Here is a 14229-nt window from a genome sequence, read left to right as displayed (position 1 = left end):
ATTCTGACTGGTTACTTGGAACTAGGGAAAGAGGTGGGTAATTCTGTTCCATTCGAACTTCTTGTTCTCAAGTGAATTCAGATCCTCGCTTGATGTTCCAACGGATCTTCATTGTTAGGTTTGGCTTACTTGTCTACTTTCATCCGAATGGTAGCATGTCCGCTCGTAGTTCTGGGCAGATTTTGTCCAGATGTTCATGGTAGGATTCATACCTGGTCCTTCTATCATCACCTCGTGTATACAAGTCGCATATAATTAAGATTGATAAAACGATCGGATGGGTGACTCTGCCCTAAGTCCATAACCAGACAAGGAACAGGAGATAGGGTGGAAGCACACATCCTAAGTCCGTAGAATCTTAATTATATACCACCCTCGCGTATACACTTAGTAGCGATAGGTTAATCATATTTGTTCCTAGCCTATGTGCTTGAACATGACTTGCTTCACGCATGGTGTTCCTGGGGGTCTGGTGGGGATACTTCAGGAAGGTTAGTGACTTCCGGAACATCTTCAGTGTTCTTCGCTTCAAGTTACTTGTCTACGGAGTGAGTTAGGAAGGCGTAGTACCCCTCGGATGGGTACTTTGGGGTTTTGAAGCGAGAGACGATTCAGGGGTTTTTGTCGGGCTTGTCATTATGGATTGAAAGAGCTTCGTTAGTCGACTGGTAAGGCGAAGCGTCTTTTCGTAGCACATGGAATTGGTATGGTAAGGACCAAGCCAATCCATTTCTAATGACAACGTTGGAACTTCTTATCATAATGGGTGTTAAGTCGATTAGGAAGAAGTAGTTGTTAGAGCGATAATGCATTCTATGTGTACTTTCTAGTGCTTTTAGTTTTATCCTTTTTATTACTACTGTGAACATTTTGTACTGCATTTAGCAAGTACTAGAAATATGAGTGCTCTGATAATTGACAATGAAGAAATTTTATAATATAATCCCTACTAGGTCTCTCTATATTCACTTGGTGTATACAAGTCATGTATAATTAAGATTGAGAAGACATTCGACTGAGTGTTGCCCTAAATCCACAACCATACAAGGAACAGGAAGTAAGGTGGAATCACGCACTTTAAGCCTCTCGAATCTTAATTATATATGAACCTAATGTATACACTAAGCCATCATAGCTTGCCTATAAGGATCCTTAGTTTTTATATGAATGATGCGTTTTAATCTGATGAGGGAGAAATTTATGTTTCTGATTTAGTTGTCAGGAAATTAGTGAAAATTTGATGCTTAATTATTGTTTTTGGGATACCAAAAGTCCCAGAAGGGCTCCTCATTGCTTCTTCATGTCCCATTGTTAAACTCCTCCCGCTCCTCCATCATTCCTCTCTATTGGAAAATCTCTCTTGAAATGTCCCGTTTCACCACATGCATGGCATACTTGACTTTTACCAGCATTGATGATTGAAGTGATTTATTGGGTCGGAGTTCTACAGAAGTGGGTGGTGTGCCCCTTCTTGTTGCACCTATTGCAATAAAACTCCTGGCAGGATCCATAATGATGGTAGTTGCACTTGTTGCAGTGTAGGAGGTTTCCATAATATGGTGTAGTTGGTGTTGAGGGAGTAGGGCCAATGGGGGTATGGACTGCCACAACTGGTTGCCTTTTGGTAAGTCCTTTAGTCGAATTGCCCCCTTTCTCGTTCCCGAACTTTCGTTTCATGTTCTTAGGTTTGGGGTTTGGGGTGTCCTTGTAGATAGGCACTCGTTGGTGCCCGTGGTTATCACTTCGGTTGGAAGTGTCGGCACCATTTCCATTTTCACTTGCGTTATTTGCATTAAGTTGTATCATTACAGCTGTCACCGTGGCTGTGACCGCAACTTGAAAAGTAGCGGAGTCTATCTGCAGAATTGGTGTTTTTCCAGTTGGTTGGTTACTTCCTTTTAGAGGCATGATTGTGTTGCATGGTGAGAAGCGATCTCGTAAGTAACTATGGTCATTTCTAGTTGTATTCTATCTATTTATATATACATAAAAATTTCATGTTTTATTGTACGATTCTCAATGTGTCGACCTACATCCCTATGATGTATTTATGGTTGAGAGTAGAAATAGTTATTGTACAAATGTTAAGTTACCCAAAATAGATTATAGGTATCAAAACTTTAAGTTGGCTCAGGTTTTATAGGTTTTGGGATGGTGTATCTCGTTTGATTTATTATTACTAGTTGCGACGAGAGAGGCGATAAGCCTAACACATAGTGTAATAACTAACTCACTAGGTTACATAGTAGTTTATTAATTATTAGAGTGATGCATAAGGTGCTCTTCCACCTCGTACACCTCGAGAGTGGTTTCCTCCGTATCTCTATCATTGCTATGATTGTCCTAGTTTTAGCTGTAAAGTTTCGTTGTCTCCGGGCATCCGTATGGTGTTCTTGTTCCTCGTAGATGCATTGAATCTTCGCTCCATCATGTTGCGGGTTTTGTCACTGATCTCCGTTACTTCATAATGGAGAATTTGACTCAATATTTTCGAGCGAACCGATTATGTCCGCTCTTGATAGGGTAAGGTCCGTAAATGATTTCTCCAACTCCTTACTCTTCGTCTGATTCCTTATCGAAATCCTCCTCATGAACCCCTTCTGGTTTTTCTTCGAATTCTCTGTTGACTATTATAGTGGAGTGACTACATCTACTTATGTTGTTCGTGAGAGAATGAGAGTGTCTAAAGAATCTACGAGATTAAATAAAACATTTTTATTTTTATAGGTTGATGCTTACCGGGTCCTCCTATAATCACGTAGTGTATACAAGTTGTATATAACCAAGATCGAATAGACCTTCGAATAAGTGATCCTACTCTAAGACCACAACCAAACAAGGAACAGGTAGTAGAGCAAAGATCACAAATTCCGAGTCTATGAAATCTTACTTATATATAACTCTGGGAGTATACACTCTGCAATTACAGATCTACCAGTAATGGTCTTTTAGCTTTCACATAAGTTATTTATAGTACCTTAAAATACTCTTATAGTATTTTAATTGTATGTTTGATTCTAGAGTTTCTTGGTATTTGAAGATGATATGTAGACTTGTTGTTATTGTATAGTATCATAAAAATACTCCTATAGTATTTTAACTTTATGTTTTGTTCTAGAGGTCCTTTGTATATAGGGTTGGTAAGTTTTAGACTTGTTGCAACACTATGGTCACTCCAAAACATGTTGGTCGTATCTCGAATAAATATAGTTGATCATGCTATATCTATCCCAGATATGATTAAATAACGGTCTAGGTTTGGCTGCAATGTCCAACATCTAAATACTTTTGTATTGCTCTTCCTGTGATACTATTCTAGTATGTATGTATGTATGTATGTATGTATACTTTTATAAAAATATAGTTATATTTTAAAAGTATAACTCTTGTTCACAGTGTTTTAGTCCCTTTGTATTTATAGTTGTATATCCTTTATGGGTTGATATACTTAATTCATTATAAACAATGCTCTAATACCAATCTGTCACACCCCCAAACCGGAACAGAGGAAACATTCGGGGGCGGAGGATATCATGTACAATATCACAACAATTGTATAATAGTAATCAAAGCAACAACAACCATTTTGTTAATAATATAGAGTTTACATTGTATTTAATTCCCATATGATCGACTCCAAAAGTAAATAGCAGAACAAAGACTTGAAGCTACTATGCTCCGTCTTCTCGAAACATGTGCATGTATTTGTCTACTAGTTTCCTGATAATATAAGTGATTTTGAAAGTGTATCAAAATTTAAGTTGGTGAGTTCATAAGCATTTTTGTTATAGAAATTATATTCTTTGTTCATTGAAAATGTCCATGTGTTCCTCCAGAAAATCCTATATTTTCTTAGTAAAATGGAATGTAGTCTTATGCTTAAAGAATAAAATATGACGCTTTGAATTTATATAAGTAATCGTATTTGTTTCTAGAAAGGTGAATTGTAAAGTGTTTGCTTGTAAAGAAATGATGTTTATCCTGGAAAATCCTATATTTTCCATACAATCGAATTTTAGCCTTAAACATTCCATGACCGTAAAATATAAGTATAATTGTCATACTAAATTTAATGATACATAGTTTTATTCATAAGTAAAACTAGTTGAAGATGTGTTTTCCCTATAGACTTGATGTGATGAGTGTGGTCCTTTTTAATGTAGTATACAATGTACTTAGAAATGTAATGTATTATAGATGCATTTGCATGCAACCCTTCAGTATTTATATGCTTAGGTAACTGCTTCTTCCAAAAATGTAAGTTTTATATTGGAAATAGTAAACTGTACTTATATGAAATAGTATGACCCATATTTGACCATCCTGTTATCACTTAATGTATACGAGTTATATATATAAACAAGATCGAACAGACAATCGATTGTGTGGTTCTGCCCTAAGCCCACAACCAAACAAGGAACAGGAAATGAGACGGAAATCACACGTTCCACTGCCTATCGGATATTATTTATATATAACTTTGATGTATAAACTAAGGAATCATAAAATGATCGATAATGGTCCTTTATGTCCTACTAGTTTGTAAAGCCTTGTTTTATAGTTTCATTATTAAATAAAACCACTTGAAGTTACATTTGTATTCATACATTAATCGCTCTGTTAATACCAAATTGTGAGTTTTTATGACAATGCTTGATGACCCAGGATGGCCTGATGCGACGTTCTTCTGGCGTCAGAAACATTATGACATTTGTCACCCTAGGCCTGCCGGCCTAACTGTAGTTAACAGTTTAGGGGTGGGATTGTTAGTACTGTATAGATCTATACACAAATTCACGATCTCCCTCCAGGAGACACTAGCTACAAAATCAGGGCTTTCGTTGGCACTTAGGTAAGTACTTGAAGATGTGTCTCACAAAGCTATATTGACGATTACGTGTAGAATAGAGAAAAACATTTTTATAATGATAAACAATTTGTATTATCCTTTTCATAGTTAAAACCTTAGTATATATGTTCCCTAAACTATACCTATTATAGTTTATATGCATATTCTGAATGAAACAAAATCTTAGTAATTTAACAGTTCGTATAACCGCAATAAATTATTTGAGAAAGATACTCCTTTTGCTCGACATGTTACAAAAGGGTTAAAGTTTTATTTAAACAAGTTTTATACTCGTAAAGCATATATAATTTAGATTAAAAAGGCAGTCGAACAAATGATACTTCCTTAAATCCACAATCAGACAACGAACAAGAGTTAAAGCGGAAACACTAGTCCTAAATCTATTGAATCTTAATTATATATATGTAGATATATGAACATATATTTTGGAAAAACAAATGTATAAAATACTTTAAGTATTTTGAAACAGTTTAAAATAGTTTGATTCAGTTAAAAACAAATTGAAATCATTTGGATGTTAACACAAGATTTCTTTCTGTTGTACTTGTATTCTCCCCTAAAAACATTGAAAAACAACGAAAACGTAGCGGTATGAACTCACCTCGAATGCGCGTTCTCATTTGGATACGAAGTGGTAGTGATGATCCTCGGGTTAGAACTTGTGCGAGTAATCATATCCTAAAAATAATTATACCCGACGTCGTATTTAAATTAATAAGATATTAATTTAAATAATGGATAATAATTTAAAGTGTTAGACAACACTTAATTATGTAAGAAATACTTACAAAAAACTTTAGGAGTTATTTGAAATAATTCTAGATGTTTTCGGTTTGCTTGGGGGGTTTTCGACGTGAGCTTGAAGATTTGAAGGTTTGCTTGGGGGGTTTTCGATGTGAGCTTGAAGATTTGAAGATAATGATGAATGTTCTTGGTGTTCTTGGTGAAAATAAGAAGATCTGGGTAAAATCCTTATGAACACATGATGTTTACATATGATACTTGAGAGCAAAATGAGAAGTATTTGTAGTGTGAAAAGTAAGAAATTAAGAGTGTTTACGGCTGAACAAATATATATATATATATATATATATATATATATATATATATATATATATATATATATATATATATATATATATATATATATAGAATTGTGTCATCGGCTTTAAATGGCCTTGGCTTTTAGGTTTTCGGTCCTATGTGGGCTTAGCTAGATGATTTCGGTCTTATAAGAGGGTATTTTGGTCATATATGACCAAAACCCCTTTGCTCTTTGATTCTACAACCGAAAACTCTTTGTTTCTAGAATCTTTGGACTGAAATCTCATTGTTTCTTGAATTCTTGGTCGAAAACTCCAATGTAAGGTGTTATTCCATGGTTTAAACTTTACTCCGACTTATTTTGACATATATTATCTTAAATCCACCTAGGTTTCAAACTACATTTAGTTATTAGTTTATAAATGCAATAGATGATACAATGTAACAAGGATTGCAATGTGGTTTCAGTTGTACTAGGTTAGGGTTTATATTTTGCTGGATTTAAAATTTTCCAGTTGTGACACTATTTTATGGACCAAAAACTTTTGATAAGAAATACATATTAAAGTATTGTAATAGATGAACAATTTTAATTTACTAAAAAATAATTTTATAAATATATAAATCATTAAAGATATATATATATATATATATATATATATATATATATATATATATATATATATATATATATTAAAAATGACAAAATAATAAAATGTTATTCCATTTTTTCAGACTATTCGGTTTTTATTTTATAAACCAAAACCGATCCGCAATACAAAATAATAATTCGTTTTGGCTGAAAACCAATCCAAAAATCCAAATATCTAAACCAAATAGTTCAATCCAAATAGTTCAACCGGACAATTCAGCTTTATCCAAATAATGAATAACCCTACTCAAAATGACATTTTTGATATATACAAATTCACTGATTTTTTTCTTTTCTTTTCAAATTATCTTTCATAAAATAATTGATTAAAATCTTGTTCTGATCTATTCACGTGTTAAGTTTAAGTTTATGTTCTCCCATAAATATCTCAATTTTTTTTTTTACTTTAAAAGAATTCAATTTTATATTAAAATGTCAATATTTGAATTATGTTTTCTCTTCTTTGTGATCGTTTATTCAATTGATACTCTTTTTTTTCATGGCATAATGGGCCATGTGTACTGGCCTAATAACATACATTTCAATTAAGACATTTAAAGGGGTCACTTTCAATAAACCACTTAAATTAGTCAAGATAACAAATATCCCATTATATAAATTCAAAGGGATAAAAAAAATATTGAAATGTTATTATATAGAGAGATTTTTAATAGATAAAAAGAAAATGAAAGAAGAGCAATATTACTTTTGAATTTGAAAATAGAATGTGAACATTTAAAACGAATTTATTTTAAGATATGTGTTAGGTTGACATTGATGAATATTGTCCCTTTTATGTTAATTTCAAATGGCCCACAAATGATTCTTGTATGGTAAATTTCATGTTACAGTTAATGCCCATTTTTTTTATTATTACTATTATATATGGAAAATTTAGTTTGTAAAAATAAAGTTTTTATTTTTCTTACGTACAACGAGATTTTATAGAATCAGTTTAAAAGAGTAATTTTATTATTATTTGTAGGATACCAACTTTTGGTGCTCCCAATAGTCCATTGGTCTTGGTCTTGTTTAGGTTTGTTTTCATAAAATGCCAACTACATTGACCTGCTATTTAAAAAAAAAAAAGTAATATATATATATATATATATATATATATATATATATATATATATATATATATATATATAACTTTATTATAAAAAAAAAATAATGAATTATTAAAATTGATTTTTCTTTAAATTTAAATAAATAAATAAAATAAACTAATGAGCTATTTAATTAGGGGATTTTAAAATAAAAAGTAAGTCCATTAATAAAATTAATATTTATTTATTACTATATTTATTGTAATTATTACATTAAAGTATTATGTGAAATTTATTAAAATAAAAAAACTTATAAAATGACAAATGAAAAAGAAATTAATTTAAAATAATCATAAATTTATATTTGTGAAGTTGAATGAAAGTGTGATATGTAGCAAAAAAAACTTTTATTTATTAGAGTAGAAGATTATCATCTATCAAATAATCACCTAAACTTAAAAATTAATGACATTAATTTTACGATAAATTATCACCGATGATAGTGACTAGATGGTTTAAATAAAAAAAATTACGGGAAGTTAGGGAACGGAAGGATAGGGCCCACCTTATTTACTTTAAAATATAAATAATAATAAATTTTAAAAAAATGATAACATAAAAATAAATCTTTTTTGTATTTTGGTAACGATGAATCGTGCAACAAAATAAATTTCAAATAATATTTCAATTAAAAAAAAGTTAAAAAGAAACATCCATGTTGTTAATTTTATAACAATGTTTGAACATGAATCTAAATGGAAGACAATATCAAAAATTTTAAAATAAACTTTTTTGAGTTTTTTATAACAAAAATAATTGTACCGTTCTTTTCACATTAAAAAATTTAGTGGGACCGAAAATTTGGTGAAACTTGGTGTTAAATTAATAACAAATGAGAGACAAGAAATCCTACTTCTAAACACATTGCAAATTTGCAATCAACACTATCTTTAAATAAACGTACAAACACCTACCTTCCACTTTCATCATAAATACACATCTCTCACTAGAAAATTACATTTTTTTTTTATTTCTCTCTGATAATTTATATATGACCGAAATAATAGGAAGAAACCGAAGGAAACTTGTCAAGTGCATGAAGGACCTCTTTCATGTGCGGTCTTCTCTGCGGTATTGGAGATATACAATTATAACCTAATCTCAAGATTGCCAACAAAGACTCCTCTTTCCCTTCCATGTCACCACGAATAGCCACATCAACCATTCTTAACACCTTAATTTTCTCTTCATCGGTTAATGTGGAACTCCACGTCATACTAGCAGGCCCAAATTCGTCAGAAGCAATGACCTTACCCGTCAGCAGTTCTAGCAACACCACACCATATGAGAACACATCCCACTTAGCAGTAGGTTTCAAACTTCTTAGTGATTCAGGGGCATAATAGGGTGATATGCACCCTATTGCACTAGGGCTTGGGCTAGGGTTTGACCCAACAGTTACATCCTGGAAGCTGTCTCGGGATGCGGTAGACCGTTTGCTACCAAAATTCCGAGACGAGCTTCCAACTTTGCAACTGTTTTCGCCTACCACTAGCCTTTCAAGCCCAAAATCTCCTATTTTAGGCTCCATATCCAAGCCTAGCAAAATGTTACTCGGTTTGAGATTCCCGTGTACTTGTTTTTTGTCATGGATATACATGAGCCCACGAGCCGTGCCTTTCGCTATCTTGAGCCTCACATCCCAAGGTAAAGGACAAGGTGAGGATCCAACTTTTCCTGCATAATGGTGAAGTGGTAATTATGAAAAGGTTTACATTTAAATAGATAAAAGACAAGGGGGGAGATGTGTCATTTTCAATATAGTGACCACTGTGAAGTGCAATTTTGATACTTTATATAAGATCTTTTTAGACACGTCAATTGCTACAATACGCCATGGGGTAAGAGTTAAGCGCTACGTGACAGTTGACTTGTTGTGTACCACTCGGTGCATTTATATAACAAAGGCGTCTGTTACAACTACTCCACCATCCACCGTCAGCTCACCTTAGTCAACCACAATATCTAATTGCTAGCCTACGCATATACATTTACATATACATGTTGATCTCATTATTCTAAAAATGCATTAGTTTTTAGTAAATGCTAGTAGAAATTGTGGTTAGGCATAGTAGCTATCGGAAACATATTATTTCTAAATATTATTATTATTATTATTATTATTTTTTATGTACACTACAATATAGTCCACAAACGATCAAGTCTCAATAAGTTAAATAACCTAATAAACATCATATAATATTATTATATTTTAAGTGAATGTTATCCCATATTTTTGTGAAATTTGACAAAAGTAATGTCAAATAATAGAAAGCATAAAAGACATTACTTTTAGCATATAATACAATATTTAATCAATATCTTAACAAAATCTAACCTCGGATCCAACTGTCTACTTTTCCCCTTTTGCCAAAAGCCGATATGGCTATATGCTAATATGCATGTTCTTGGATGCTAACATGCACGTCATAAGACTAATTTTATATATTCCTACACTTGCACCAAAAAGAAAAATAACAAGTGGTACTATTTTTATTTTTTTTATAGTTACATGAACTTTATAAAATGTTAATTAAAAAGATATTTAGAAATGCAAACCTCATTCTCAAGAATTCCACTAATAAACTTTTGGTAAAAAAAAACATAACATTTTTATAACCTGGATTAATTGCATAAATTGTTACCAATTTCTATAGTACCAAAAAAATTTCTTTACAATCCAAACGTATTGTTATACTAATGTTTTATATTTTGAAAAAGTGATTAAAATGTTATATCTTTTATACAAATAACATTTCATGCTTATCCACATAAAATACATAATAGTTTACATAAAAAATGTTCAAAATATTATTTTTTAATATCATCTTTTTATATAATTAAACATTTAATAATTGTTAATTAAATCAATTTGATTGAATAACAAATCCAGAACATATCAAACGCATATCAAAGTGTATAAATCAGTCAGCTCTGACTAAAGAATTAGACCCAGTCTCTTAAGCCCTAAAGTCTAACTTTTATTATTATTTTTTTTTATAGAATTTTAATTAAAAATTTATATAAATTAAAAAAGATTAAAAAAAATTAGAAGACTTACGATAACGTGCATTAGCTAAGCTACCATGAGGAACGTAATCGTAGATCACAAGCTTTTCATCCGAACCCCAATAAAACCCACGGATCCGAACCAAATTCGGGTGAACCAATTTGGCAATGACCCGAACCTGGTTTTCGAAATCCCTGAACCGCTCCAAACCGCTTTCGCCGATCCGGCGAACGGCCAACGCCGTCCCGTCCTCCAGCACCGCCTTGTATATAATACTCGACCCGGAGGCGCCGAGTATATACGCCGACGCCTTCAACAGTGTCTCAAGCTCTAACTCCTTATCGCCGCCGTCAACCGTCACTAGCTCGCCTTTAGTCTCGACTTCTTTCCTCATTGAATTCTCGTGTTTGCTTTTCTGGGCTGTCGCCGGCGACACTTCGTTGTCCTCGCTTTCGGAGGTTGAACTTTCGTTTGATGATTCTTCGTCTTCTGTGACTCTTGTCTTCGTTAAGCATGGCCATGAACGTAACCATTTGTGTTCTTGATCTTCCGACGACGACGCCCAGTCGTATTCTTTGTTGCCGACGTTGCCGTGTTTTTTATTGCTCTCTGATGCTACCCTCTTGCGTTTTTTCAATATGTAGATGAAAATCGCAGCTAATATTGCTATCCCAGCGATGTCTCCGACAACGATTCCGACGATTGTGCTGGTTTTGAAACCGGTTCTTGAAGATGCATTTGAGGTGTTTGGTGAATTGTTTGAACGAGATGAGTCTGCGGTTTTGGGTATGGCGGCTATCGCCGGAGGTGATGTTGGTGAGGAGATGTTGGGGAGTGTGGAAGCGGAGGAAGGGATTAAACATAAATTGTCTAATGGCTTCCCACAAAGCTCTGAATTTCCGGCGAAGGATCTTTCGTTTTGATTGAAGAAAACACTGGATTCCGGAATTGATCCAGTAAGATTGTTGAACGACAAATCAACGGTTGCATTCGTCGGAATTTTGTTCGCGAATTCCGGTGGAATATCTCCGGAGATATTGTTGTGAGAAACGTTGAAGTAAACAAGATCACCACTACCAAAATCTTCAGGTAACGACCCATTGATGAAATTCGCAGACAGATCTAGAAATTTCAACGAATCAAACCCATTCGGAATCTTCCCATGAAGATAATTATTCTTCAATGAAACCACCGTCAGGTTCCGAAGACCACCAAGGCTCTCCGGCAACTCCCCCGTCAACGAATTCCCCGAACCGTTAAGAACCTGCAACCCCACCCACCCTCTAACAAACTCCCGAAGCTCACCGGAGATCAAATTATTCGAAAAATCAAGGAACGTAAGCTCCGACGCATTATACAACGACAAAGGAATAGACCCATTGATCGAATTATTCGACAAATCAAGGTTTCTCAAGTACTGAATCAATCCGAGATTGGCGGGAATTGAAGCAGTAAGTTTCGAATTAGGAAGCGACAACCCGGTGACACGGTGGTCAGCGGAGGAATCGCCGACATTCCCACAGCGGACACCTTTCCATGAACATGGCGTCTCATCGGAGTAATTCCAGGTGTCTAAAACCCCTAAAGGATCATTCAAAACAGAGTATTTGAAAGAAAGCAACAAAACCCCATCTGTAGTTAACCCAAATGACCGATTAACAAGAAACAGCACAAGAATCGAAAGGCATAAATTGAGTTTGACCATGGCGATTATGGCGATTTACTGTAGCAATCCAGCATGCTTGTTCTTGCTTCTAGAGAGAGAGAGAGAGAGAGAGAGAGAGAGAATATTAAGTGAGATTTATGACAAGAAGAGGGGAGGCCATGTGAGGGGGAGTTAATAAGTAAAATAATGAAGGACACAGGGGCACACAGCTCACATTAAGAACTTAATTAGACTACAAATTCACAAACCAATATGCTCTGTGAAATTCAGACCTTTTATGACAAAATAAACAAATCGGTTTAATGTGCATTGAGACTTGTGTATACATCTGGATAACATTTTAAGCATAAATGTTTTCTGTTTATTTGTTAAACTAATAAGGTTAAAAGGAGTTGAGATTATAAATGGCAATGTTTATATAGAGTAGTGAAGTAAAGAAAAGTTTAAAAGATACTTCTATCATGTTATGGAACAATTTACTATATACTTATTTATTTATTTATTTATTTTTAACAATTTAAGTTTTTTTAAAAAAAATCATATTGTGAAATTTGATAATTTTTTGTATTAAATATGTTATAGTGAATATTAAATGAGCAGATAGGGTGAACACTTTTATATTGTTGTCCTAAATTTCGTAAATTTATTATATTGCATTTGGTTATGAGTTTTACATTATTAAGTAACGATCAAAAAAAATTTAAACATTTGTTTTTTATTTTTAAAATTAAGATTTTTGGTTGATCCAGTGTAGTGGGTCAACTCGGTTTTCCAAGGCATAAAACCATAAATATTGTACATAAGTTCATTACAAAATGATTTAAAAAAATTGCATTCCAAAAAAACTTAAACACTGTACATAAATATATTTGTTAATTCCAAGTACGAAGTCAGTTTTCTGAAACTGGGTTTCAATATCAGGCTTTAGGGGATCGTGACAACATAATTACATAGTTAGGGATAGTTGCATAATTTCAATATAAAGCTTGAAACAATACATTCCCTATATTTGTCTATGCCAATTAAAACTAAAACAAATCGCACTTAAGCATTCAAATTCAAAACTAGAACTCAGAACCATGAAAGATTACCATTTAAAAGTTAAAGTAAGCTGAAGTCCATGGGGGAGAAGTCAAACTTAGCTGATGTCGATTAGTCGAGTCTGTGGAACTGCTGACTAGCTGAAAATATTGTACGTGTAGGAATAATATTATGATAATGTACGAAAACAAACAAGAAAAAAAAACTGAAGTACGTGTTTAACATATTGTCATTTACGAGTTGTAACCGAAAATTGAACATCAATTTTCGATTATACTCCATTCAACCTCTCAACTTTGGTGATCCGTTTCAATTTACCAATTATTTTTCCAACAATACCCCAAATGAATTGAACTTGATCAAACATTTTCATGCTACTTAGATAAAATCTAGCAATTGAATCATACAAAGAATAGGTAGGTGTTACCCTTTGAACCTTCCCTTAAGATAAATATTTATTTTACTAGCTGACTAGTAGACTTGATGTCCTTAAACTGTTTTGTCATTTGTGTAAATTATCAATATGTGTCTCACATGATTCTCCCTAACCTAGTTAAGTTCTCATTGATGTGTTCATTATGATCATGGATATTTGTCTGGTTCTGGTTCTGTAAGAGCTCTTAGGAATGTGCCCATACAATTTCTTTTGAAGCGACCCCACTTCTCTTTCGCATAGGTGATTCTATAATAATCATTAAAATCTAATTTGTAATTATTTTCACTTTATCATCAACGACTATGAGTTTAGCATGCATCACTATTTGTTTTAGGAATGGGTTGGGGTTGACCCCTACAGTGATTCACAAATGTTATATGCAAGTAGGTTGTCCAATTGAA

General features: G+C 33.2%; 1 protein-coding gene across 1 annotated transcript; it reads right to left on the bottom strand.

The window, feature by feature from the left end:
• Positions 1 to 8497: 8497 nt before the first annotated feature.
• LOC145043889 (putative LRR receptor-like serine/threonine-protein kinase At4g37250) lies at positions 8498 to 12540 on the bottom strand. The gene is made up of 2 exons (XM_078992659.1): positions 10737 to 12540; positions 8498 to 9352 (listed from the first exon to the last, which is right to left on the bottom strand). Exons 1-2 carry the CDS (start codon positions 12388 to 12390, stop codon positions 8661 to 8663), a joined length of 2346 nt encoding a protein of 781 aa, XP_078848785.1. The 5' UTR covers positions 12391 to 12540; the 3' UTR covers positions 8498 to 8660.
• Between the last annotated feature and the right edge of the window lie 1689 nt (positions 12541 to 14229).

This window comes from Lactuca saligna, chromosome 4, assembly GCF_052625555.1.
Source record: "Lactuca saligna cultivar CGN05327 chromosome 4, ASM5262555v1, whole genome shotgun sequence".
Classification (NCBI taxonomy): Eukaryota; Viridiplantae; Streptophyta; class Magnoliopsida; order Asterales; family Asteraceae; genus Lactuca; species Lactuca saligna.
This window is presented reverse-complemented; position numbering and strand designations above follow the sequence as displayed.

What these genes read in the sequence shown, in the direction of transcription:
- LOC145043889 (XM_078992659.1), bottom strand. Translation starts at nt 12,390, where the DNA reads ATGGTCAAACTCAATTTATGCCTTTCGATTCTTGTGCTGTTTCTTGTT. An exon ending in CTTAGCTAATGCACGTTATC is followed by an intron (nt 9,353 to 10,736) that starts GTAAGTCTTCTA and finishes ACCATTATGCAG; the next exon opens with GAAAAGTTGGATCCTCACCT.